This window comes from Protopterus annectens, chromosome 6.part1 (assembly GCF_019279795.1).
Source record: "Protopterus annectens isolate FY-2018-M chromosome 6.part1, PAN1.0, whole genome shotgun sequence".
NCBI classification, from domain to species: domain Eukaryota; kingdom Metazoa; phylum Chordata; order Ceratodontiformes; family Protopteridae; genus Protopterus; species Protopterus annectens.
Window position 1 is genome coordinate 46676100 of NC_056738.1, and position 27745 is coordinate 46703844.

The window sequence follows — 27745 nt, forward strand, 5'->3', positions numbered from 1 at the left end:
GTTGCCCTCAGTCAGCCTGAATAACAAAGTCTTGGGTCCTGTGTCGGTTGCTGTCTCCTCTTCCATGACGTCAGGTCGTCAGGGGCACAAAACATGCAGCCGACGCCATTTTAATCAGTTTTTCTTGCCCCAGATGTCAGATGCCCCCCAAATGGGGAGCAAATTATATATATAAATAAATAAACTGTAAACATATAAATGCACTTTTAGAAACATAAACTTTACCTTCAACTAAAAGCAAATACAGCACAAAGGCTTTTGAGTATAGTGAAGGAAAGAAAAGGTATAGAATGGGGGAAGGTGGGTGGGTAACCCGGACTGCAACAGTGAATACACTCGAACATCGATATTTATGGTAAGTGCACACAACTGTACTATGTTCTTCATGTTTCATTGTTGCAGTCATTACATTTGGGTAGAATCCCAAAGCTATGGATTGGAGGATGGAACTAAACAGCATTTGGAGCAGCTATAAGGTCCTGCAGGACTGCAGTGGCAAAGCCTGCCCTGGATTTAGAGAAGAGAGTTAAATGATAATGTTTTGTGAAGGTATGAACAGAGCTCCAAGTAGCAGCTTCTAGAATGTCTTTGGTTGGGACCCCTCTGAGAAAAGCTGCTGAAGTAGAGGCAGCCCTGGTGGAATGTGATCTGATCCCCTTGGGCACAGGTTTACCATGGTGCAAATAGCAGAAATGAATGCAGTGGCTTATCCATTTAGAAATAGTCTGCTTTGAAGTAGCCTTCCCCTCTGATCCTGCAGCAAATGCTACCAGTAGTTGCTCAGACTATCTTAGAGATTTGGTCCTGTTTAAGTAGAATCTTAGTTGTCTGTGTACATCCAATGAATGCAGAATCCGCTCCCCCTTGTTCTGTGGATTTGGATAAAATGTTGGCAGGTGAATGGTCTGGTTAAGAGCCACACTGGATGCCACCTTAGGCATAAAAGGAGGATTGGTCCTGAGGGCCACCGTGTCCGGGTAAAAAATAATGAAAGGCTCCACTGCCATGACAGCCTGTAGTTCTGAAACCCTTCTTGCTGAAGTGACTGCCAAAAAAAGCTGTCTTCCAAGATAGAAATTTTAAATCCGCAGTAGCTGCTGGTTCAAAAGGAGGCAGGGTGAGATTTTCCAGCAAATAACTGAGGTCCCATGCAGGGGTTGGTGCTCTCCTGGGAGGTTTTACATTTTTGGCCCCTCTGAGATACTGTTTAAGCAGTGGATGAGAAAAAAGTGGAGGCTCTGTGTTGTAATGAGCCGAGATGGCAGAGACATGGATTTTTACTGAAGAAAAATATAGGCCCTTGTCAAGCATCGCAGTTAAGTATTGTAAAATCTGAGGAAAATTGGGCTTTGCTGTGTCTATTCCTTGTGCTTGATTCCAAGCACAAAATCACTTCCATTTATCTGCATAAGATTTTCTAGTACTAGGCCTTCTGGCTTCCAAAATGACATCCATTACAGGTTTACTGAGAGATGTGGTTTGAATAATTAGTTGATCAGCCATGCTGCAAGATTCGGAGTTTGGAGCAGAGTATGTAGAATTTGAAAGTTCTGCTGAGACAGTAGATGAGGTGTTTGAGGCAAGTACCACGGAGGAAGGTGTGACATATTCCTTAGAAGCGGGTACCAATGCTGGCTAGGCCAGTCCGGAGCAGTTAGGATCATTTTTAGTTTTTCCTGTCTGACTTTTATTAAGACCTTGGAAAGTAGAGGTAGAGGGGGAAAGGCATAGACTGAGGTTTTTCCAGCTGAAGGATAGAGTATCCACTTTCCATGCTTTTTTGTGATGAGTTCTTGTGCAAAATTTGTCCAACTAATACTTTTGGGGAGAGGCAAATAGATCTATGACTGGGCTCCCCCATTTCTCTGTTAACCTGTTGAATATTTGTGGATCCAGTTTCCATTCGTGCGGGTCCATAAGATTTCTGCTTAGGTCGTCTGCCAGAGTATTTTGCTTTCCTGGCAGGAATTGTGCTTAAATATGTATTTGGTAAGTCAAGGCTGTGTTCCACAAGGCCATGACTAGTCTGCAAAGGGGGTACGAATGTGTACCCACCTGCTTGTTTATGTACCACATAACAGTGGTGTTTGTCCGTCCTTATCAGTAGTTGTCCTGGATGAAGTAAGTCCTTGAAGACTGTCAGAGCATTCTGAGCAGCTAGCATTTCTTTCTGGTTGATATGCAGATGCATTTGGTTTGGGCTCCATTTGCCCTGAATGCATCTTCCTGCCAGGCCCCCCCCCCACAAGCATAGTCTGATGCATCTGTAGTTAGGGTTTGGGTGGCAGAGTGAATGACAGTCCCTTGTTTTGGTGACATGTCTCTGCTCACCAAAGAAACTCCTGTTGCAGGCAGGGAATGAGAGGGAATCATTGTTTCCAGCCTGTGACAATGTTGACTCCATAAACTTTTTAGGTACCATTGAAGTTTCCTCATATGCAGTCTCGCATATGTAATCAGCAGAATGCAGGATGCCATGAATCCCAAAGCCTGCAGAATTTGTCTCGCAGATAACTGGGTTTTTGTTGCCATTTGTTCGAAGTATGTTGTCAGTTGCCTTTGTTTGTCTGGCGTGAGGTAAGCCATCTGGGCAGCTATATTCAAGCTTGCACCCAGGGATGTAATTATTTGAGAGGGTACCAGTTGTGATTTATTTTCATTTATGGTGCACCCTAGGCATGCTAGAAGCCTTTTTACAAATGTCAGATGTTGAAGAAGAGTGTCCTTGCCCTCTGCTTCAATGAGACAATTGTCCAGATAAGGATAAATTTGGATGTTTCTTTGACTGCAGAATGCAATTACTGGTGCCAGGCACTTTGTACAGACCCTGAGCGCAGTAGATAAGCCAAAGGGCAGTGCAGAGAATTGGTAATGCAAGAAACCTGCTTTGAAGCAGAGGTATCTTCTGCAGGATTCCCTTATTGGGATATGCAGGTATGCCTCTTTTAAGTCTAGAGTCACTAACCAAGCATTCTTGCCTAGCATAGGCAGTAGCTGCTGCAAAGTCAGCATTCTGAATTTTTAAATGTCCAGGTACGTGTTCAGAATCGATAAGTCCAGTATTGGACGCCATGAATTGTCTTTTCTGGGTACCAGGAAATTTTTGAATAAAATCCTTGTCCTTTTTCCTTTTCTGGTACCGGTTGAATAGCCCCCATATCCATGAAAAAAGTAACTTGTTTATGAGCCTCTGCCCATTGATTTTGTGGCAGATCTGGCCAACCATTTGGAACTGGCAAAGTATGGAAAAGAAATCTGTACCCCCTGGGACACTATGTTTAATACCCACTTGTCCTGGGTAATTAACTGTCAATTTTGAGCATGAAGTGCTAGTTTGCCCCCAAGGGGGCTGCCAAAAGATAGGTGCTTGGAGATGGTAGAGGAAAGTCATTGAGACTGCTTACTGTAGGATTCTCCTTTGTTTCCTCCAGATTTGGAGGTGGGGGCACCCCATTGCTTTGATCTTTAAAAACCCTGTGATTGATATCTGGAGCCTTTTGAGTCCCTGGATTTGCTCTGATTGGCTTTGTTGGACACAGGAAAGGACCAATTTTTAGTAAGCAAGTGCCTACTGAACCTGGGTGGCTGCACTTGCAAGAAATCTTTTACAGTTTGCATAGATTTAGCTTTGTCTTCCATTTTCTTTAAAACCTCTTCTGCCTTATTACCAAACAGAGTATCATGGTGCAAAGAGGCATCCAACAATTTAGCTTTAACATGATCAGGCAGACTTTGCTCTGTGAGCCAGGCATGCCTTCTAATCACAGATCCAGTAATGGTGGCCCTACAAGAGGCCTCCAAGGAATCAAAACCACATTGCAAAGTATGCTTTCCAACCTATTCTGCTGAATGCAATAAATCCTGTAACTCTATTTTCCACACAATCAGAAATCAACATCATTTTCTGTTTAAGTAAGCCCATAACATGCTGTTGATATTTAAGCATATGAAACTGGAAGTTTAATGCCCTGTTTGCCAAGGTTACAGACGTGTAACCCTTCTTACCCAATCTATCCAGTGCCCTGGAATCTCTATCAAAAGGGGTAGGATTTTTGGCTGTAGAAGCCTTAACCCCCTTGGGACCCTGAGAAATAGTCTCAGGATCAGCAGCAGGATTTTTGAAAATAAATTTGTGGGAGTCAGGAAAGTACAGTTTTGTACCTACCATAAATGTAGATGTCCAATAGGTATGCATCTGCAGTCATCACATATGGGTTGTCCTGCCTCAAGCAGCCCTTCGGTCGGCCGGATTCCAAAGTCTGGGTCCGGCGTCGGCCGACGTCGCCCCTTCCCCGACGTCAGAGCGCCTGGGGTATAAAAGCGTCAGCCGACGCCATCTTCCTCAGTGTTTCTTGCCCCAGATGCCAGGTGCCCTCAAAGGAAGGCTAAATTTGGATAAATGCAATAAATTCCAAACATGCACAGAAATATATATATATATATATATATATATATATACATATATACATACATACACACACAACAAATACACCATAATAGATAACCCCAGCTAGCTATGAGAGGGGAAAAGTACCCAATAAATACCAAAGAGGGGAAGGAGGGAGGGTAAACCTGACTGCAGATGCATACCTATCGGACATCTACATTTATGGTAGGTACAAAACTGTACTATGTCCTTCAAGGATGCATCTGCAGTCATCACATATGGGTAGAATACCATAGCCAATCTGGGGGTGGAGGATCTATGTAAAGGATGGTGTAGCTAAAATGCCCTGCAGGACTGCCGTAGCAAAGCCTGCCCTGGATATGGAATATAAAGGTAAATTGTAAAGCTTGGAAAATGTATGCACGGAGCTCCGTGTAGCAGCTTCTAAAATGTCCTTGGTAGCCACCCCTCTTAAGAAGGCTGTGGAGGTGGCTGTGGCTCTGGTGGAATGAGGTCTAATGTTAGCTGGCACAGTTTTTCCATGGAAGGAATAACAGAAACGAATGCAATTCCCTACCCATTTTGAAATTGTCTGTTTGGAAATTGCTTTTGCTTGTGCAAAAGCAGCATATGCTACCAACAGCTGGTCAGTTTTTCTGTAGCTTTTCGTTCCGTCCAAGTAGTAGCGCAACTGTCTGTGTATGTCCAGGGTGTGCAGAAGTTTCTCCCCTTTGTTTTGTGGATTTGGACAGAAGGTAGGCAGGTGAATTGCTTGGTTTAATGAGACCCTGGATACCACCTTTGGCATAAATGAAGGATTGGTTCTCAATGAGACTGTCCTGATGAAAAATAAGAAATGGCTGTACTGCCATGAGGGCCTGTAACTCAGATACTCTTCTTGCTGAGGTTATGGCCAGAAGGAAGGCGGTCTTCCAAGACAGGAACTGTAGTTCTGCATATGCTGCTGGTTCAAAGGGAGGCAGAGTTAGTTTTTCCAACACGAAGTAAAGGTCCCAAGTAGGCACTGGAGGTTTCCTTGGAGGATTGATGTTTTTAATTCCTCTTAGAAACTGTCTTAGGAGAGGATGAGAAAAAAAGTACAGTTTTGTACCTACCATAAATGTAGATGTCCGAAGGGTATGCATCTGCAGTCCTAACAAATGGGTTGTCCTGTCCTCAGGCAGCCCTTCGGTCGGCCGGATTCCAAAGTCTGGGTCTGGCCTCGGCTGATGTCACACACCACCCGACGTCATAGCTGCAGTTCTTCGGGTAAAAAGGCATCAGCCAATGCCATTTTCCTCAGTGTTTCTTGCCCCAGATGCCAGGTGCCCTCTAGGAAGGCTAAATTTGGATAAAGTAAAGTTTCCAAATAACAGACAGCAACTAAGAAATAAACATGTATGTACATATATACAAACAAATACACCATAATAGATTCCCCCAGCTAGCTAGAAGATGGGCAAATACCCTAGGAGTACCACAGAGGGGAAGGAGGGAGGGTAATCCTGACTGCAGATGCATACCCTTCGGACATCTACATTTATTGTAGGTACAAAACTGTACTATGTCCTTCATGGATGCATCTGCAGTCCTAACAAATGGGTAGAATACCATAGCCAAACTGGGGGAGGAGGTAGTAATAAGATTATGGTGTAGTTAAGATCCCTTGCAAAACAGCAGTGGCAAAACCAGCTCGGGATCTAGAGTATAAGGGTAGATTATAATGCTTGGCAAATGTATGCACGGAGCTCCAAGTAGCAGCCTCTAAAATGTCTTTGGTAGCCACTCCTCGTAGAAAAGCTGTAGTAGTGGCTGTAGCCCTTGTGGAATGAGGTCTGATGTTTTTTTGGAGGTGTCTTCCCATGGTAAGAGTAACAAAATCTAATGCAATTTCCTATCCACTTAGAGATTGTCTGTTTTGAAATTGCTTTTCCTTCCATTCATGTTGCATATGCTACCAGTAACTGGTCAGTTTTTCTATTGTTCTTGGATCTGTCCAGGTAGTAGCGCAATTGTCTATGTGCATCCAAGGTATGTAATAGCCTTTCTCCCCTGTTCTGTGGGTTGGGGAAGAATGTAGGCAGGTGGATAGCTTGGTTTAAAGATACCCTGGAGACCACCTTTGGCATAAAAGTAGGATTAGTTCTCAAGGACACTCTATCTTGATGGAAGATAAGGAAGGGTTGTACTGCCATTAATGCCTGTAATTCAGAAACCCTTCTTGCTGAAGTGATTGCAAGCAGGAAAGCAGTTTTCCATGATAAATACTGTAATTCCGCTGTTGCTGCTGGTTCAAAAGGAGGGAGTGTCAATTTTTCTAGTACAAAGTTCAAGTCCCAAGCGGGCAATGGTGGCTTCCTTGGAGGTTTCACATTTTTAATTCCTCTCAGAAACTGCCTGAGTAGAGGATGTGAGAAGACTGGAGGATCCATGTTGTATTCTGCCGAAATGGCTGATGCATGAATCTTAATGGAAGAATAGGACAGGCCATTGTGGAAAAGTTCTGCCAAGTATTCCAGGATGTTAGCTATGTTTACCAGTGACAAATTTTCTCCTTTTGCTGCACTCCAAATGAGATATCTTTTCCATTTTGCTGAATAAGTTTTCCTTGTTGAGAGTCTGCGAGCCTCCAAGATAATGTTCTTAACCCTTTGAGATAAATCTGGGTTATTGTGTCTTATGCAATGTGCCAGGCAGCTAGCTGCAGCGTTTTTAGGTTTGGATGCAGGGTTTTGAAGTTGTTCTGTGTTAGCAGTAAGGGAACTAGGGGTAGAGACCATATTTGTTCCCGAGACATACTCCTCAGTAATGGGTACCAATGCTGCCTCGGCCAGTCTGGAGCTATCAGGATGATCCTTGGCCGGTCTTCTTTGATCTTCAGTAGCACCTTGTGCATCAAAGGAAGAGGAGGGAATGCATATGCTGTCAGGTTTTTCCAACTGAAAGAGAGGGAGTCCACCTTCCAAGCAAGTGGGTGGTATGCCCTTGTGCAGAATTTTTTCAATTGGTGGTTGTGTGGGGATGCGAATAAGTCTATTTCTGGTAGTCCCCATTTCCTTGTAATGGATTTGAAGATGTCTGGATGCAGCATCCATTCGTGGACATCCGTGGTAGTTCTGCTTAGGATGTCTGCTAGTATATTTTCTTTTCCTGGTACAATTATTGCCTGTAGCTGAATGTTGTAGCTCAGGGCCACATTCCAGAGGTCCATTGCCATCTGGCATAGAGGGTATGAATGTGTGCCTCCCTGTTTGTTGATGTACCACATAACTGTGGTGTTGTCCGTCCTTATCAGCAATTGACCCTGTTGAAGAAACGGTCTGAATGTCTGGATTGCCAGTTTTACTGCCAGCATCTCCTTTTGATTTATGTGCAGGTTCTGCTGCTCTTGAGTCCATAGGCCTTGTATGCACTTGTCCAGCATGTGTGCCCCCCAACCGAGGTCTGATGCGTCCGTGGTGATAGTCTGGCTTGGTTGAGGGCTGTGGAAGGGCAATCCTTTGTTCAATTGACAGGCCTGGGCCCACCATTGGAACTCTTGCTTCAGGCATGGAATTATTGGAATCTGGGTTTCTAGGCTGTGCTTGTGCTGAGACCATAAATTCCTTAGGTACCACTGCAACTTCCTCATATGTAGTCTGGCATGCGGAATCAATATTATGCAGGATGCCACGTAACCCAGGGCTTGCAGGACTTTCCTTGCTGTTAGCTGGTTCTGCGTTGTTAATGCCATGAAATAGAGAGGAAGGTGCCTCTGTTTTTCTGCTGTGAGGGATGCCATTTGATTTGAAGTGTCCAGTTCTGCACCCAAGAAAGTTAATGTCTGGGATGGTATCAGTCTTGACTTTTTTATATTGACTGTGTATCCCAAGGCTTGTAGTAGATGAATGACCTTTTTCAAATCTTTTTCAAATTTGTCTTTGTTGTCCGCTTGTAACAGGCAGTCGTCCAGGTAAGGGTAAATTTGAATCCCCTGAAGCCTGCAATAAGCAATTACTGATGCCAGGCATTTCGTGAATACTCTGGGCGCAGTAGATAAGCCAAAGGGCAATGCTGAGAATTGATAATGCTCTGATCCTGCAAGAAATCTGAGGTATCTTCTGCAATTTGGTCGAATGGGGACGTGCAGGTATGCCTCCTTGAGATCTAGAGTAACCAGCCAAGACTCCTTGCCCAGCATGGGAAGGAGCTGCTGTAGGGTCAGCATCTTGAATTTTGGAACAATGAGATATGTGTTTAGAGCGGACAGGTCGAGAATAGGTCTCCATTGGTTTTCTTTTCTTGGCACCAGGAAAAGTCTGGAGTAAAATCCTTGCCCTTGTTCCATAGACAGTACCCTTTCTATAGCTCTCATCCTTATCAAGTGGTCTATTTGTTCTAGAGCTTTTTTCTTTTGATTTGGAGGTAGGTTTGGCAATCCTCTCTTCCTTGGCAGAGTATGGAAGCGAAACCTGTAACCTTGGTCTATTGTCTGTAAAATCCATTTGTCTCCTGTGATGTGATGCCAGTTTTCCGAAAATAAGGCTAGTTTCCCGCCCAAGAGTGCTTCTCGTTGTTCCCTGGTAGGCGGTCTCAGAGCCAAGTCACTGTGATTGTCCTGTGGAAGTGGTAGTGGCTGGATCTGTGGCAGTACTTCGCTGGTTGTTGGGCTGCCACTGACGCCCCCTGTAGGCACCTCTGGATTGACCCCTGCCTCTCGGGCGACTATTCCTGCCTCTCTGTGTTCTGGTGTCTGGAAAGGACCAATTCTTGGAAGGCCAGTTCCTACTAAACCTTGGAGGCTGGACCTGTAAGAAATCCTTGACTGTCTGTACAGATTTTGCTTTCTCTTCCACCTTCTTCAGCACCTGCTGTGCAGGGGAGCCAAACAAATTGAGCTTATCCATAGGAGCATCTAGGAGCTTTGATTTAACATGGTCTGGTAAAGACTGCTCTTTTAACCATGCATGCCTTCTGATCACTGTACCAGTCATAGCTGATCTAAAGGAAGCCTCCAGTGCATCATAGCCGCATTTTAAGGAATGATTACTGACCTGCTGAATGTTATGTACCATTTCCTGAAGAGATTTTTTGTCTAATGGTTCAGGCGAGGACAGTTTTTTAGTTAACTGGTCTAACAAATTCCTGATACTGAATCATGTGGAATTGACAGTTTAAGGCCCTAGCTGAAAGAGTAGCAGAAGTGTAAACTTTTTTACCCCATCTCTCTAAGGCCCTGGATTCCCTTTCAGAGGGGAGGGGGTTTTTGGCAGAAGTAGTTGCTACTGCCTTGGGTCCCTGTGAATAGTTTCAGGATCTGCAAGAGGAGCCTTATACAAATGATAATGTGTGTCCGGAACCCTGTAGTACCTGTCGGGCTTAGCAGGGGCCGGAGGAAGTGAATCAGGAGCAGAACAAGCATCATTAAATGCATCATCCACAACAGTAAGTACTGGAGGGATGGCTAAAGGCCTATGCTGTGGCAAATGCAAAAAGGTCCTAAGCCTTTTCCTAGAGTCTGAGAAATCCTGGCCCTGCCATTGAAATTGTTCCCTCATAGCATGCAAGGTTTCCCCAAAAGAAAATTCCTCAGGAGGACAGGCAGAAGGAATGGAGTCTTCTGCATCAGAGTCCTCATAAGGAGAATAAGGGCCCTCAGGAGGGTCTGTATGTTCTGAATCATCAGAGGAGTAATCTGTAGAAACTGGCTCAGGGGGCTCTGCTGTAGGCCTCTTCCCTGGAGGTGGGTGAGAGGCCCTGTCAGGGTGAGGTTGGGATCCCCGGATCAAGGAAATAAGATCCTCTGCTAGACTAAGCATTTGAGTACTAGAGCTAGGCCTGTGAGAGGGGGTCTTAGCAGGCACACTCTTGGTAGATTTTGCTGCTTTAGCCCTGGCAAAAGCCTTAATCGACATGGATGCAGGGGGCCTAGCAGCTCCGTGTGCAGGAGTAGATATATCTAAAGGAATAGTATCAGATAAATCCTGGGATCCTGTAGGAGCAGGTGGGATTTCAGTAGCAGATTCTGCCATGCTGGATGAGGCCTCGGCAGGAGGCAAGCTTTTGGCCGAAGGAAGGACCGTGGACTCGGTTTCAGCCGAAACCGAGACACTCGCGGTTGACCTAACCGCGGTTTCGGCCGAAACCGCGAGTGTCGGTCCTTTTCCTAGCGCTTTTTAGTAAATTGCGAAGTCGGAGTCTCCGACGGCATGTTATAAGCAAAAGCGGAGCCGAAAAATTCCTCAGCAAATTCCAACCGACGTCTAAGTGTCTGTCGGTTGAAAGAAGCACAGGCTAGACAAGCTGCTACGTCGTGGACTGGGCCTAAACAAGGTAGGCAGTAAGAGTGGAAATCTTTATGAGGTATTTGTTTCCCACAAGTTAAACAGTTATTCACTTTTTCTGACATCGGCTGAGGCAAGAAAGAGTCCCCAACGGGGTACTTAGCTTTTTAGAAGTCTTCGGTAGTAGTAATCTCTGGTTCTGACCGACCGGCACTTGCGAACAGCTTCTGCTTCGGGCACCACGCGGCAAGAAAGACTGAGGAAAATGGCGTCGGCTGATGCCTTTATACCCGAACTGCAGCTATGACGTTGGGTGAAGTGCGACATCAGCCGAGGCCAGACCCAGACTTTGGAATCCGGCCGACCGAAGGGCTGCCTGAGGACAGGACAACCCATTTGTTAGGACTGCAGATGCATCCATGAAGGACATCAGGTGGATCAGTATTGTACTCTGCTGAAATTGCTGAAGCATGAATTTTAATGGAAGAGTAAGACAGGCCATTGTGGAGCATTTCTGCCAAGTATTCCAGGATATGTGGCATGTTCATCACTGTCGCATCTAGGCCCTTTGTGGTGTTCCAAATGTGAAATCTTTTCCATTTTGCTGAATATGCCATTCTTGTGGAAGGCCTGCGAGCTTCCATGATGATATCCTTCACTCTCTTGGATAGCTTATCCTGAGGAGTCAAGGTATTTTCCAGGCTGTTAGTCGCAAGGTTTTCAGGTTGGAATGCAGAGTTTTGTAATTGTGCTGTGTCAGGAGACGTGGCCATTGAGGAAGAGGCCATGGTTTCGTGTGTGACATGCTCTTTAACAGTGGGTACCAGTGCTGTCTTGGCCAGTCCGGAGCTATCAGAATTACGTTTGGCTGTTCTGTCCTGATCTTCAGTAAGACCTTCGTCATTAATGGAAGAGGTGGAAATGCATAAACTGTTAGGGTTCTCCATCTGAAAGATAGGGCTTCCACTTTCCATGCTTGTGGGTGGTATGTCCTTGAGCAGAATTTCTTCAGCTGATGATTGTGGTGGGTGGCAAAAAGATCTATGTCTGGCCTTCCCCATGATTGTGTTATCTCTGTAGGAAGATGTCTGGGTGCAACATCCATTCGTGTGCATCCATGATATTTCTGCTTAAGCTGTCCGCCAGTATATTGTCTTTTCCTGGCACAAACTGGGATTGCAGGTCTATATTGAGTTTCAAGGAAAGTTCCCATAGAGTCATTGCCAGTCTGCAAAGAGGGTAGGAATGGGTGCCTCCTTGCATGTTTATGTACCACGTAACTGTGGTGTTGTCTGTCCTTATTAGCAGGTGGCCTTGATGCAGAAAGAGTTTGAAGGCCTCGATTGCATGCATCACTGCCAGCATTTCCTTTTGGTTTATGTGCATGCGTAGCTCCTTTTGTGACCATAGTCCTTGAATACATCTGCCCTCCATGTGTGCTCCCCAACCGTGGTTTGAAGGGTCCGTTGTAATAGTTTGGCTGGCTATCGGCTTGCTGAAGGGCAGACCCCTGTTTGATTGGCTTGCTTGAGCCCACCACAGAAATTCCTTTTGGAGACATGGAATGAGTGGGATCAAAGTTTCTAAGCTGTGGCTGTGCTGAGTCCATAAACTCCTTAGGTACCATTGTAGTTTCCTCATATGCAGCCTTGCTTGGGGAATGAGAAGAATGCAAGATGCCATGTAACCCATGGCCTGCAGGATTTTCCTTGCAGTCAGCTGAGTTTGTCTTGTCAGATTCTTGAAGTAATCCGGTAGTTGTCTTTGTTTTTCTTCTGTGAGAAAAGCCATTTGGGTGGTTGTGTCTAAATCCGCACCCAGTAAGGTTATTCTTTGGGATGGAACAAGTCTTGATTTGTGAAAGTTGACTGTATATCCCAATGCCTGCAGTAGGTGGATGGCATAATTCAAGTCCTTCACCAAAGTTTGTTGGCTGTCCGCTTGTATAAGGCAGTCGTCCAGATATGGGTATATTTGAATCCCCTGAAGTCTGCAGTGTGCAATTACTGATGCCAGGCATTTCGTGAATACTCTGGGCGCAGTAGATAAGCCAAAGGGCAATGCTGAGAATTGATAATGCTCTGAGCCTGCAAGAAATCTGAGGTGTCTTCTGCAACTTTGTCTGATAGGGACATACAGGTATGCCTCCTTGAGGTCTAGAGTCACCAGCCAAGACCCCTTGCCCAGCATGGGAAGGAGTTGTTGTAGAGTCAGCATTTTGAATTTTGGATACAATGAGATAAGTATTCAGTGTGGACAAGTCGAGAATAGGCCTCCATTGATTTTCTTTTCTTGGAACAAGGAATAGTCTAGAATAAAAACCTTGGCCTTGTTCTGAAAGAGGAACCTTTTCTATAGCTTTCATTTGCATTAAGTTGGAGATTTGTTTCAAAGCCTCTACCCTTTCATTTGGTGGCAGGTCTGGCATGCCTTTTCTTTTTGGCAATGTGTGAAAATGGAACCTGTATCCTCTGTCTATTATTTGCAGTGTCCATTTGTCTCTTGTAATAGTGTGCCAATTGTTTGAGAATAAAGAAAGCTTTCCGCCCAAAGTTGCTTCTAATTGAGCCCTGGTTGGTGGAGTCAAAGCAAAGTCATTGAGTCTGTCCTTGTGCAGCAGTTGTAGGTCCTGCACTACCTCTCTGGTTGGGAGGCTGCCATTGACGCCCTCTGTAGGAGCCTCTAGCTTGCCCTCTACCTCTGGCACGCCTGTTCTTGCCTCTCTGAAATCTTTCTGTGTCCGGAAAGGACCAATTCTTGGCAAGCCAATTTCTGCTGAATCTTGGTGGTTGGACTTGTAGAAAATCTTTAACTGTTTGTACAGATTTTGCCTTTTCCTCAACCTTCTTTAAGACCTCCTGAGCAGTGGAGCCAAATAACTTTTGCTTTTCCAGGGGAGCATCCAGAAGCTTAGCTTTAACATGGTCTGGCAGAGATTGTTCCTTCAGCCAAGCATGCCTAGTTATGACTGCACCTGTCATAGCTGACCTACATGAAGCTTCCAATGCATCATAACCACATTGTAAGAAATGGTTACTAACCTGCTGGGAGTTATGTACCAGATCCTGTAGTGATTTGCGATCTAGGGGTTCAGGTGAAGACAGTTTCTTATGCTATTCATCTAACAAATACTCTTGGTACTGTATCATACGAAATTGACAATTTAATGCTCTCATAGAAAGAGTAGCAGAAGTATACACTTTTTTACCCCATCTCTCTAAAGCCCTGGACTCCCTTACAGAGGGGAGTGGATTTTTAGAGGTGGCAGCTGCAACCCCTTTAGGGCCCTGGGAAATAGTTTCTGGATCAGCAGAGTGGGCCTTGTAAAGAAAATGATGCGAGTCCGGGACCCTGTAGTACCTATTGGGTTTGACAGGGGCCGGGGGAAGAGTGTCAGGGGTTATGCTAGACACAGAGTACACATCATCAATGACATTCAAAACAGGAGGAATAGCCAAAGGTCTATGCTGAGTTAAATGCAGAAAAGTTCTTAATCTTTTCCTGGAATTAGAAAATTCCTGGCCCTGCCATTTGAAATGCTCTCTCATGGTGTGAAGGGTCTCACCGAAGGATAGCTCTTCAGGAGGTGAGGCCGAGGGGATGGATTCCTCTGCATCAGAATCCTTGTAGGCCGAAAAAGCCTCCTCCTGGTAGTCCGACACAGCAGAGCCATCAGAGGCCTCCTCTGAGGAGTGGGGATCAGAAGGCTCAACCCTGGGCCTTTTGTCTAGAGGAGGTTGAGAGCCCCTGTCCGGATGAGGTTGAGATCCCCTAATCAGGGAAATAAGGTCCTCTGCTAAAGTAAGAATCTGTGAACTTGTAGAGGGTCCCTGAGGAATAACCCTGGGAGGCATAGCTTTTGTATATTTAGCAACTTTAGCCCTGGTGAATGCCTTTATGGACATGGATGCAGGAGGCCTAGCTGCAACACGTGCTGGAGTAGTTTTGTCTAGAGGAATGGTGTCGGAAGTTTCCAAGACACCAGTGTCTGAAGGAAATTCAATAACCGACTCAGCAGGGGCCTCCGGGGCAGAGGTTGTCGGTTGAGCGATTTCGGGTGTCGGAAGTACCAAGGACTCTGTTTCAGCCGAGACCGAGACACTCGCGGTAGGCCTGGCCGTGGTTTCAGCCGAAACCGCGGCCCGCGTGTCGGTCCTTGTCCTTCCGTTTCTTTATTAAATGTGAAGTCGGAGTCTCCGACGGCATTTTGTATGAAAAACTAGCCCCAAAAAATTCCTCTGCGAACTCCGCCCGACGTCTAAGAGTGCGTCGGTTGAAGGAAGCACAGGCTGAACAGGCCGAGACGTCGTGGTCTGGGCCTAGGCAGGGGAGGCAGTAAGAGTAGAAATCCTTATGAGGTATTTGTTTCCCACAAGTTAAACAATTATTAACTTTATCTGACATCGGCTGAGGCAAGAGAGAGTCCCCAACGGGGTACCTAGCTTTTGAAGTCTTCGGTAGCTGAATTACAGGAGCTGGCCGACTGGCACTTGCGAACTGCTTCTGCTTCGGGCACCACGCGGCAAGAAAGACTGAGGAAAATGGCATCGGCTGACGCTTTTATACCCCAGGCGCTCTGACGTCGGGGAAGGGGTGACGTCAGCCGACGCCGGACCCAGACTTTGGAATCCGGCCGACCGAAGGGCTGCCTGAGGCAGGACAACCCATATGTGATGACTGCAGATGCATCCTTGAAGGACATCCCTGTATTACCTGTCTGGCTTACTAGGAGCTGGTGGCAGGGAATCAGGGGCCAAGCTGGATTCCGAAAACACATCATAAACAATGTCTAACACAGGAGGTACTGCCAAAGTACTATGCTGAGGAAGAAGAAGGAAGTCTCTAAGCCTCTTTTTTGATTTAGAGAAGTCCTGACTCTCCCAGTGAAAATGTTCCCTTAAAGTATGCAAAGTCTCTCCAAAAGAGTAATCCTCAGGAGAAGATGCAGATGGAATGGATTCCTCTGCATCAGAATCCTCATAGGGTGGAACAGAAAATTCCTGATCAGAAGAGGAATCAGAAGAAATGGAAACCTGATCTGAAGATTCATAATCAGTGCCTTGCCTAGGGGCCTCTTAGCAGGGGGGGGGGGGGAACACCCCTGATCAAGGTAATTAAATCCTCAGCCGTTTTGGTCATCTGTTTTTTAGGTATAGGGACCTGAGCACGTGGCTCATGCATCGTTTTTTTAGACATAGAAGTTGTTTTTTATCTTGTTTTTGTTGTTGGTGTCGGTTTAATGTAAAACTGTTGAGGCCTGAAAACACCCTCAGAAGCTGGTGCCTGCTCAGCGGCACCGGACCCATCCAAGGGAGAGACATCCGTGGGTTCAATACTCTGAGAATCTCGCAGCAGCATACCGGACTCCGAATGGATCTCGGTAGAGGCCTGCGACTCAAAAGTAGCGGGTATCCGGGGCTGCGAAAGCGCCTCACTGAGTACCGGCGACTGACTTAAGAGAAGCTTTGTCATCGGTTTTGGACCTCGACGGTCTGTCTCTTTTTTCCTTGTATTTTTTGTGAACTCCAGTAGTTGGATTGCTAACTGACGACATTTCAGGGTAGTTAAATCTTGAACCAAAATATTTAGAAGCAAAAATATACCGACGCTTAATAGTGCGTTGGTTAAATTTAGTGCAAAACCGACAGCAAGGCACGTCATGATCTGGGCCTAGGCAAGGACTACAGTACAAATGAAAATCCTTATGAGGTATTTGCTTCCCACAAGTAATGCAATTATTAACTTTTACTGACATCGGTAAAGAGCAAGAAAAAGTTTCCCCAACGGAGAACTTAGCTTTATTTTGCAGATTTCGGTTCTGAAACTCAAATACGAAAATTTCCGGAGTCGGCCAACCGGCACTTGTGAACTGCTTCGGGCACCGCGTGGCAATAAAGACTGGTTAAAATGTTGTTGGCTGCATGTTTTATACCCCTGATAACCTGACGTCATGGAAGAGGAGACAGCAACTGACACAGGACCCAAGACTTTGTTATTCAGGCTGACTGAGGTTAACCTGCCAGCAGATTACCCAAATGTAATGATTGCAACAGTGAAACACGAAGAACATCTATGCATTTCAAAGTGATGCATGTCAGCCTCTACTGTGCAATTACCCTGCAGAAACACCTGAATTGAAGGCACCATAAGTATCAATAGCAATACAGCCTATGTGCCAGTCTGTACACTTTCTAATTCAGTAGCTTCAAAATGATGTTTTACAGAGCTGGAATGCTTTCACAAAAGGAACACTAGTGTTACACCATTTCAAACAAAACCAGATATAACAACTATTTTTCTCAAATTAATGTTTTATTTTAGACTTTAAAACTAAGACAGACTTTACCTTGTATATGGGGTATTCTGCAGACTGGGCTTCTGAAAATAAATAAAAATAAAAATGGTTAAGTAAAGCTACAACAGCAACTACACAGCAATCAAGCAAACATACCGTGACCAAAACAAAAAATTGCTATCTGTCAAGAATGAGAGAACAGAAGTATAACTCATAAGATAGTGACAAAAATAAACTATAAAACAACACTATCTGGTGGTAAAAATGTGATCAGACTATGGTGTGTTGAAACTTTATGCAATGTAGTTACCCTTTCAAATCGTCATTACACAATGTTCAAGCCATTTCGCTTCACTCCTCTGAAACTAACATGGTTGTACAGTGCAGTGATAATAAAAACATTTTCACTTAAGATTCTCATGCAAAAAAAAAAAAAAAAAAAGAAAAAAAAATGATGTTTAAAGTAAAAGTCCTTGATGTGAAATTTACTGACATGTTCTGCTACACGGGGATATCCAGTGAGCAAAATGGACAATGTTATGCTCTCAAATTTGGACTACATTTAGTGGCATAAGATAAAAATGTCAAAAGTACAGTTTTGTACCTACCATAAATGTAGTTGTTCGAGTGCTAATACAGCTGCAGTCATAACAGATGGGTTCTCCTGCCATCAGGCGGGTCCTCGGTCGGCCGAATTCCACAGTCTAGGTCCGGCATCGGTTGTCGTCGCTTCTTCCCTGACGTCAGTGCGACAGGGGTATAAAAGAACCAGCCGATGCCATTTTCTTCAGTTTTTCTTGCCCCAGATGTCAGGTGCCCCCAGAAGGAAGGCAATACATAAATTTATGTAATAATGCAATGCAATATAATCAAAAAACAGTAGTTGCAAGCAAATACACCATAAATGAATACCCCAATTAGGTTGTATGAGGAGGTGTTAGCCAATAGGCCTGTCCCAAGAGGGGAAGGAGGGAGGGAAACCTGGACTGCAGCTGTATTAGCACTCGAACATCTACATTTATGGTAGGTACAAAACTGTACTATGTTCATCGTGCATACAGCTGCAGTCATAACAGATGGGTAGAATCCCAAAGCTAAAAAAGGGGTGGTAGGCACTAGGTGGAACTAGGAGGAGCCAGGATGCCCTGCAAGATTGCAGTGACAAAGCCTGCTCTAGTTTTGGAGTATAATGGTAGGTGGTAGTGCTTGGAGAAGGTATGCACAGAACTCCAAGTGGCTGCTTCCAAAATATCTTTAGTAGGAACTCCTCTGAGGAAAGCTGCAGAGGTAGCTGTGGCCCTTGTGGAATGGGATCTGATGCCTGCAGGTACAGTTTTACCATGAAAAGAGTAACAAAAGTGTATGCAGTGGGCTATCCATTTTGAGATTGTCTGTTTGGAAATTGGCTTCCCTTGAGCTCCTACAGCATAGGACACAAAGAGTTGTTCTGATTTTCTGAAAGGCTTTGTTCTGTCCAAATAATAACGCAGCTGTCTGTGGATGTCCAAGGAATGTAGTAGTCTCTCCCCTTTGTTTTGAGGATTAGGGTAAAGGGTAGGTAAGTGGATAGCCTGATTCAAAGCTACCCTGGACACCACCTTTGGCATAAAGGGCGGATTGGTTCGTAAGGAAACTCTGTCCTGATGGAAAATGATGAAAGGCTGCACAGCCATGAGGGCTTGTAGTTCTGATACCCTGCGAGCTGAGGTGATAGCCAGAAGGAAGGCTGTTTTCCATGACAAATATTGCAGATCTGTTGAAGCAGCTGGCTCAAAAGGAGGCAGGGTTAGTTTTTCTAGAATGAAACTGAGGTCCCAAGCAGGTACTGGTTGCTTCCTTGGGGGTTTTATATTCTTAGCCCCTCTGAGGGACTGTCTTAAGAGGGGGTGAGAGAATAAAGGAGGATCAGTGTTGTATTCTGCAGAAATGGCTGAGGCATGGATTTTGATGGAGGAGAATGAAAGTCCACTGCTTAGCAGCTCAGCTAGATATTGTAATATTTGAGGTAAATTCAGTATTCCAGGATTCTGGCCCTTTTTCTCATTCCAGGCATAAAACCGTTTCCATTTAGCCGAGTAAGCTTTTCTAGTAGAAGGCCTTCTGGCCTCCAAAATGACATCCTGCACCTCCTTTGAGAGTAGGGCATGTTGTGAAGTTAAGGAATCTTCCATGCGGCCAGATTGAGTGTTTTCAGCTGACTGTGAAGAGTTTTGAAGCTGTGCTGAGTCAGAAGAAGAGGCATTAGAGGTAGGGTCCATGGTGGGGAATGCGTCAGGCTCCTCAGGAGTGGGTACCAGTGCTGTCTTGGCCAGTCTGGAGCAATGAGAATCATCTTTGGTCTGTCTGCTCTGGTTTTTAATAGAACTTTGGGCAGCAGAGGAAGAGGTGGAAAGGCATAAACTGTCATTGTTGTCCAACTGAACGAGAGAGCGTCCACTCTCCAGGCCTGTGGATGACAAGTCCTTGAGCAGAATTTTGTCTTGTCAATTGGTGATTTTTGTGGGAGGCAAAGAGATCTATGTCTGGCCTTCCCCATGCTTGAATTATCTCTGTAAAAACTTGAGGATGCAACTTCCATTCGTGTGGATCTGTCATATTTCTGCTTAGGTTGTCTGCCAGCGTGTTTTCCTTGCCTGGCAAGTACTGTCCTTGAAGTTCGATTTGTAGTTCCAGAGCCATGTTCCAAAGTGACATGGCCAGCCTGCACAGGGGGTATGAATGGGTCCCTCCCTGTTTGTTTATGTACCACATTACTGTGGTGTTGTCTGTCCTTATCAATAGTTGACCTGGATGCAGAAGGTCTTTGAAGGCTATAATAGCATTTATTACTGCCAGCATTTCCTTTTGATTGATGTGTAGGTGCTTTTCTTTTTGGGACCATTTGCCCTGAATGCACCGATCTGTCATGTGCGCCCCCCAGGCGTAGTCTGAGGCAACTGTTGTGATGACTTGATTTGCTTGAGGCTTGCAGAATGGGAGACCTGTGTTTCTTTGGCATGCTTGAGCCCACCACAGAAATTCCTTTTGAAGACATGGAATCAGTGGTATTATTGTCTCCAAACTGTGGCTGTGTTGAGACCATAGGTTTTTCAGGTACCAATGAAGTTTCCTCATATGCAGCTTTGCACATGGGATTAGTAGAATGCAAGATGCCATGAATCCCAGAGCCTGCAGGATTTTCCTTGCAGTCAGCCTGGTGAAATTTGCTAGTTTTCTGAAGTATTGAGTTAGTTGCCCCTGTTTTTCTGGCGTGAGGTAGGCCATCTGGGTGTTTGTGCCCAAGTTGGCACCCAGGAAAATTATTTTTTGAAATGGTATTAGCCTTGATTTCTTTTTGTTGACTGTGTATCCCAGAGAATTCAACAACATTATTACAAAAGCCAGATGTTTCAGAAGTATGTGTTTGCTGTTCGCTTGGATCAGGCAGTCGTCCAAATATGGGTATATTTGTATCCCTTGAAGTCTGCAGTAGGCAATTACTGATGCCAGGCATTTCGTGAATACTCTGGGCGCAGTAGATAAGCCAAAGGGCAATGCAGAGAATTAATAATGGGTCGAACCTGCAAGAAATCTGAGGTATCTTCTGCAATCTTGTCTGACTGGGACATGCAGGTATGCCTCCTTGAGGTCCAATGTTACCAGCCAAGACTCCTTGCCCAGCATGGGAAGAAGCTGCTGTAATGTGAGCATCTTGAATTTTGGCATGAGTAAAAATGTGTTTAGGATGGATAGGTCCAAAATAGGTCTCCAATCTTTTCCCTTCCTTGGTACCAGGAATATCTGGAATAAAACCCTTGACCTTGTTCTTGTGTAGGTACCTCTTGAATAGCTTTCATGTCCATGAGATCTGAAATTTGTCTTTGTGCCTCTGCCCTTTGATTGTGTGGCAGGTTTGGCATGCCTCTCATTTTTGGAAGGGTGTGAAAATGGAATCTGTAGGCTCTGTTTATAATGTCCAGGATCCATTTGTCTTTTGTGACAATATGCCAATTTTTCGAAAATAATGCCAGTTTTCCGCATAAAGGTGCTGCCATTTGAGCCTTGCTTGGCATGCAAAGGGGAAAGTCATTGGGTTTGCTTTCTGAATGGCTGTGAACTATCCTCACAACCTCTTTGTGTAGGAGCTTGCCATTGTCTGCCTCTAAACAATCCTTGAGATTGCCCTCTGCCCCTAGGGTGCCTGTATCTACCTCTTTGGGGTCTGTCTGTAGCTGGAAAGGACCAATTTTTGGAAGGCCAATTTCTACTGAAACGTGGAGGTTGTACATGTAGGAAATATTTCACTGTTTGCATTGATTTAGCCTTTTCCTCCATTTTCTTTAATACCTCCTCAGCTTTAACACCAAATAATACATCTTTTTGTAGAGGGGCATCTAGTAATTTAGCTTTGACATGATCTGGTAAGGTTTGCTCCTTGAGCCAGGCATGTCTACGTATGACTGATCCTGTAACAGCAGCTCTACAAGAGGCCTCTAGAACATCAAAGCCATATTGCAAGGTATGTTTACCCACTTGTTCTGCACTATGCATCAAATCCTGCAACTCCTTCAAGTCTGGTTGTTCAGGTTGTGACATTTTGCTTCTCAACTGTGATAACAGAAACTGTTGGTACTTTAACATATGGAACTGGCAGTTTAATGCCCTCATGGTTAAAGTGGCCGAGGTGTATACCTTTTTCCCCCACCTTTCTAAAGCTCTGGAATCTCTCTCTGAAGGTAATGGATTTTTAGCAGTGGAGGCCTTAATTCCCTTGGGGCCCTGTGAGACAGTTTCTGGGTCAGCCGCATGGCTTTTGTATAAGAATTGGTGTGAGTCAGGAACCCGGTAGTACCTGTCAGGCTTGACTGGGGCTGGAGGTAAAGAGTCTGGGTTAAGGCAGGCCTCCGAATACACATCATCTAGAATGTCTAAGACAGGAGGTATAGCCAGAGGCCTGTGCTGAGGGAGCAAGAGAAAATCCCTAAGCCTTTTCTTGGAGTCAGAGTACTCTTGGCCTTCCCAGTGGAAGTGTTCCCTCAAGGTATGCAAGGTTTCCCCAAAAGAGTAATCCTCAGTGGGGGTGGGGGGGAGGGGAGACAGGGGGAATGCACTCCTCTGCATCAGAATCTTCAAAAGGGGAGTATGAATGTTCCTGTTCATCAGAGTGCTCTGAAATAATGGAGGCCTGGTCCGAGGAGGGGGATTCTTCCTCCACTCTGGGCCTTTTGTCCGGGGGGGGGGGGGGTTGAGAACCCCTGATAAGAGTAATCAAATCCTCAGTCATTTTGAGCATCTGTATTTTAGGCATGGGGCCTGGAGAAGGGCCCTGTGGAGCTTGTCTCTTAGAATGCATGGTTGCTTTAGACTTAGTGAAAGCCTTGATGGAAAAAGAAGAGGAAGGCCTGAAGACACCTTGAGAGGTGGCAGACCTGTCTAAACTCTGAGTTTCACCGCCTAGAGTGGCTTCGGTATCGGTAGTCGGGGTGTGGGCCGAGGAGCCTGCGACCTCGGGTACAGTAGACACCGCCAATGAAGTGTTGTCGGTAGTCAGGGACTGCGTAGGTGCCTCACTGAGAACCGGACCACCTGTAGTCGGCTTTGGCGTGGTGTCGGTAGAAGCCGCGGACCTCGTATGTCGGTCCTTATCTTTGCGTCTTTTACTCAAAACTGGAGTCGGAGTATCCGACAACATAATGTAATTAAATTTTTTGCCAAAATAATGTTGGGTGAACTCCACCCGACGCTTAATGGTGCGTCTGTTGAATGTAGCACAAAAACGACAGGCCGAGACGTCGTGGTCTGGGCCTAAGCAAGGAGTGCAGAGAGAATGAAAATCCTTATGCGGTATTTGCTTCCCAAATGAAATACAATTATTAACTTTGTCTGAAATCGGTCTGAGGCAAGAAAAGTTTCCCCAACGGGGTAGTTAGCTTTCAAGAAGACTTCGGTTGCAAAATTTTTGTAATCTCAGGAGCTGGCCGACTGGCACTTGCGAACTGCTTCTGCTTCGGGCACCGCGCGGCAAGAAAGACTGGAGAAAATGGCGTCGGCTGGTTCTTTTATACCCCTGTCGCACTGACGTCAGGGAAGAAGCAACGACAATCTACGCCGGACCTAGACTTTGGAATTCGGCCGACCGAGGACCCGCCTGACGGCAGGAAAACCCATCTGTTATGACTGCAGCTGTATGCACGATGAACATCTATAGAATGCCAACATACTGGTAAGTGCACTCTCCTTTAGTGCTAGATCAACAGGCTGTGGGTTCTTTTCCCACTCTAGACAACTTAATAATTTTTCAAATTGCTGTCACTGCAATGCAGCATTAGAAGGTGCTGCACTCCTGACCAATATCCTTCACATAAAATATTAAGTCAAGGTCCTATTTGCTTGAGCTGGTGGCAGCTTAGGTGGATGTATAACATCCCACAGCACTGCTTATACCGTTTATACACAATTTTTCCATGCATTCGGTCTATATACACACACACAAAATGATCTGCCACTTAAGACATCTATATCAATATAAGGGACAAACACAAAATGATAATGAATATATGAATGTATCAAAAGCAAATTAGTTTTTACCCCACTCTTTCAACCACAGCTGTCATGACTTCTTCATTATATAATGACTAGCCCTAAACGTTCAAAAATGAGCACACTGATTGGCCAGCCCAACCAGCGTGACCGCTGTAAATCCGAGAAGATACTAACGGAAAAAGGTCCAGTCGCCCAGACCTTTTCCATTAATATATTGCCTGACTTTTTTTTTCCTTGTCTAGAGGTAGCAAGGGCGAAAGGAAGATCTCCGTTGCTTGAGTTTAATATAGCGAGACAGCTTAAAAAAAGCAATGGAGATCCTCCTTTCGCCGTTGCTTTTTGTTTAAAGATATCTTGTTATGTTACACTCGTTTAACATAGTGAAATAGCTTTAAAAAAAAGCAACGGAGATCTTCCTTTCTCGGTTGCTTTTTAGATATCTCGCTATGTTAAACTCATTTAACATAGCGAGATACTTAAAAAGCAACAGAGATCTTCCTTTCTCCATTGCTACCTCTGTCCAGCTCTGATGTACTGTGCAAGCATGGTAACACGACGCTTACATATGCGCAGTATATCAGAAATGCCCCAGGATACCTGTGGAAGGGTAGCACGGAGTCATTATACAATGACATTATTTAAGAAAAGTATTTTTTCTTAAATAATGTCATTGTATAATAGCAATAACCCATGGCTGGGTGTGGGCAATGCTGGACTTACCCACTGTTGCCTTTGTTTCATCACTCGGGCTTCGCCCTCCTGACCAAACCACACCAACTGTGGCTAAATACAGCATTACCCACACTCATCCGTAGGTTATTGTTTAAATATTACAGAACAATCTTACACAGCCTATTATATGGTAATTCTTCATGTTTTCTCCATAAAGCCCATACTGCACTGATAATTTCTTTATCATAATGATCTCTTCCTTGTTTGACTGTTGATTCATAACATCCATACATTAAGGTAGGCGAGGGTAGGTAAATCACGTGACAAATATTATGCTATCCATTTACGTCCACCCAATAATGTTTCACAATTACAAGTTAAAGCATGTGCTAACATTTCTTTCACTTTACAAATGTTACATAGCCTTTCCTCCAAGACAGCATATTTAATTTTTCCTTTGTCAGGTAATTGACAAATATGTCTCTAATGGACACAGGCAACCTGTAGAAGTTTCATCTCCCAGGCCCGTTTGTAAATGCTTCATCTCCCAAATCCCTGCTTACACTTACCAAGGGTATCAGAACTTGTCAGATTTAGGATGCATGACTAGGCTTAAAAAGGCCCTTGTGGTCATTAGCCTAGTACACACATATGAGAACCTATAATTTTCCTATCATTAATTCCATATAAAATCACTAAATTCTTCCACTTTCTCCTGGAGATTCAGAAAGAACTCCACTGCTGCCAGTAAGAGCTGCAGCCAGATGGGATGGTTTTGACCATGCAGGAAGTTGACTTTCAGAGAAAAGTTAATTACAATTAGGAAATACCTCATCATTGGTTTATCTGCATGTCTCTAAATGGCACTCAACTAACACAAGTGCAAATCAGAAGTTTTCTTTTTTTTCACTGGCAGCCAATGCATGTCATTGGCACAGGTACCCCCACTCTCTCTCCCATATACACAAACACACCAACATACCTCTTACTTGTCCCAAAGTTGACAGAAAACCCCCAATGCATCTTATTTTTGCCCCCCCCTGAATAAATCATGGACCCATACAGTCAATCAATAAAGGCAGACAGTAGAGCTTCATTCTTCTTATTGTTTATTAAGTGCATGATTATGCTATACCTGTTGCTCTATTAACTTTTTAAATCTGCCTAGCAGTTTAAAAAGTCTCCTTTTTTTATCTAGTGTCCCTTCTGGTTCTGTCACAAAGCCATCCCCCTACACAGCGACACTCCCATCCCTCTCAATTGTCAATGATTTTACAGACTGCTCCTGCCTCAGCTTCTTATACTGCTCTGTCTCTCAGAATTTATAGACCATTGCTAAGTAGTGAATAATGCCAAACATTAGTGTCTCATACTTACTGTGCAACAAAAAAAAAATATGCTACACTCGCTTCTCAGTGTACAGGGTTAAGGTTCTTAACTTGGTAAGCTGTTTTCTGTGTAAAGGGTGCAGAGTTCAAAAGTTTTTCCCACCTTTTATTTTAATTTTAAAGACTTTATAGTGACACGTAGGAGCATGTCTTGTGTACGGTGGTGGTACAGAGAGCTAACAATGAGGTGCTCAGTGCCAAAGGTAATGGCACAATACAAAAAGTATCCCTTGTGTCTATTGTCCACCTCACCCCACCCTAAAGCCTTTGTACTGGAAGTCTTTTTTCTAAATTTTTTAAGTGATTTTAAAGCAAAATATTAAGAGTTATGCCTGGTGTCTAGCTTTCCCCCCACCTATGTCTTTCATACTGCAAAACATTTTCTTTTTTATTTTTATTTTCCAAAATACTAGAGAGATGCATACACTCTCAGGTCTCAGACTACCTCCTTACTAACAACCTCCTTTCCAATACTCAGCATGGTTTCCGACCAAACCATAGCACCACCACTGCCTTACTCTCCTTTACTAACACTATCCTTCAGCATAAAAACAATGGCTATCTCTCCTCTGCTACTTTCCTAGACCTATCTAAAGCATTTGACATGGTGCCACACAAACAACTTATCTCTGTCCTCAATAACCTATCCTTCTCACAATCGGTCACCAACTGGTTTCAGAGTTACCTGTCTGACCGCCAACAATCCGTTGTATGGCAGAATGACATATCTCCCCAACTACCTGTCTCCATAGGGGTTCCCCAAGGATCCATCCTTGGACCCCTACTCTTCTCTGTCTTCACCAATAATCTTGCCTCTGCCACCAAACATGGCACACTCATACAATATGCAGATGACTCAACCATCATCTGCTCAGCCCAGTCCCTACCCAAACTGCAAAAAGTCACACAGGAAGCCTTTTCCTCTGTTGAAACATGGTTATTCAATGCTCAATTAATACTCAACCCAAACAAAACTAAACTACTCATCTTCCAACCCACCAAACAAACTCAAACCAACTCTCACTTTAACATCACAGCAAAAGACAACACCACTATATACCCAACTGAACACACCAAATTGCTAGGAGTGGAAATAGACAATAAACTAAAATTTGACATTCACATATCCTTGACCATAAAAAAAGTCCACATTAAACTAGGAGCGCTATACAGAAGAAAGCAACTTCTCACCAAAGCAGCAAAGACTTCAATAGCAAATTCCCACCTTATCTCCACCCTACTTTACGCCTGTCCAATATATACCAACCTAAGGCAATGCAATTTAAACAAGCTAGAGACCTGCTACAACAAAATCACCAAATTCGCCACAGGGGCATCCTACCGTAGTAACCACTGTCTCTCACTTGCTGAACTGGGCTGGCTTGAACTCCCTCACCTCCTTCAATGGTATCAACTCTCACTTGCCCACAAACTAGTAAATCATCCACTAAATGTCCCATCCCTCCAGAATCTACTCCAATCCTATCGCACCACCAGCAGCAAAAATCACTTGCAGATCACTAAAGCCAATAACTCTGCTGGTGAAGCACTATTCTCTTGCACCATAGCCAAATTATGGAACTCCCTCCCACCCACAGTTACCTCCATACCATCATGCACCCACTTCAAAACTTTACTAAAAGCGCACCTAAAACCATGCTGGCTATGCCCTTGCAACTCCCACTCTAATATCACCCTCCCCATCCAACCACTACCTTTCTTTCCACTCCACTAACTACCTTGATTATAGCAAGCTCAGATGCTCATAAGCCAGTACTTATTTTACAGCAGGAACTTCTTCTTGTAACATTTGTTAATGTCTGTTATGTACTTCACAAATAAAGATTCTAGTTGTCTACTGATGTACTATATTCTTCATCTATAAATATGTTGTAAGTAATTGCTATGTAAATTTTTAATCACTATGTAATCCAATGTAACTACTGTCTGTTTATTTTAACTGTGGAGCTTTTCTCCCCGGGCCTCCGCTGAAAATGGACCTACGTCCAGTCGGACACTCCCGGTCAACATATATAAATAAATAAATAATTTTCTTTTATTGCCTTTACGACATGATATATGAACAGTATCCCTCATGTCCAGGGTTCACCATCTCCCAATATTTTCGCAAACACACACACACCCCCCTACACTACACATTCCCTAAATAACTCCCGTACTGCAACCACCCAAACACACAAACACACACGCACCTTAC

At 44.5% G+C, this 27745-nt stretch overlaps 1 protein-coding gene across 1 annotated transcript in view; it reads right to left on the minus strand.

The window, feature by feature from the left end:
• GTF3C2 (general transcription factor IIIC subunit 2) overlaps positions 1 to 27745 on the minus strand; it is a 2978836-nt gene that overhangs the window by 1013484 nt on the left and 1937607 nt on the right. Inside the window, exon 11 of the mRNA XM_044075341.1 lies at positions 16997 to 17028. Coding sequence (XP_043931276.1) covers positions 16997 to 17028 — 32 coding nt within the window. The remainder of the gene's footprint in view (positions 1 to 16996; positions 17029 to 27745) is intronic.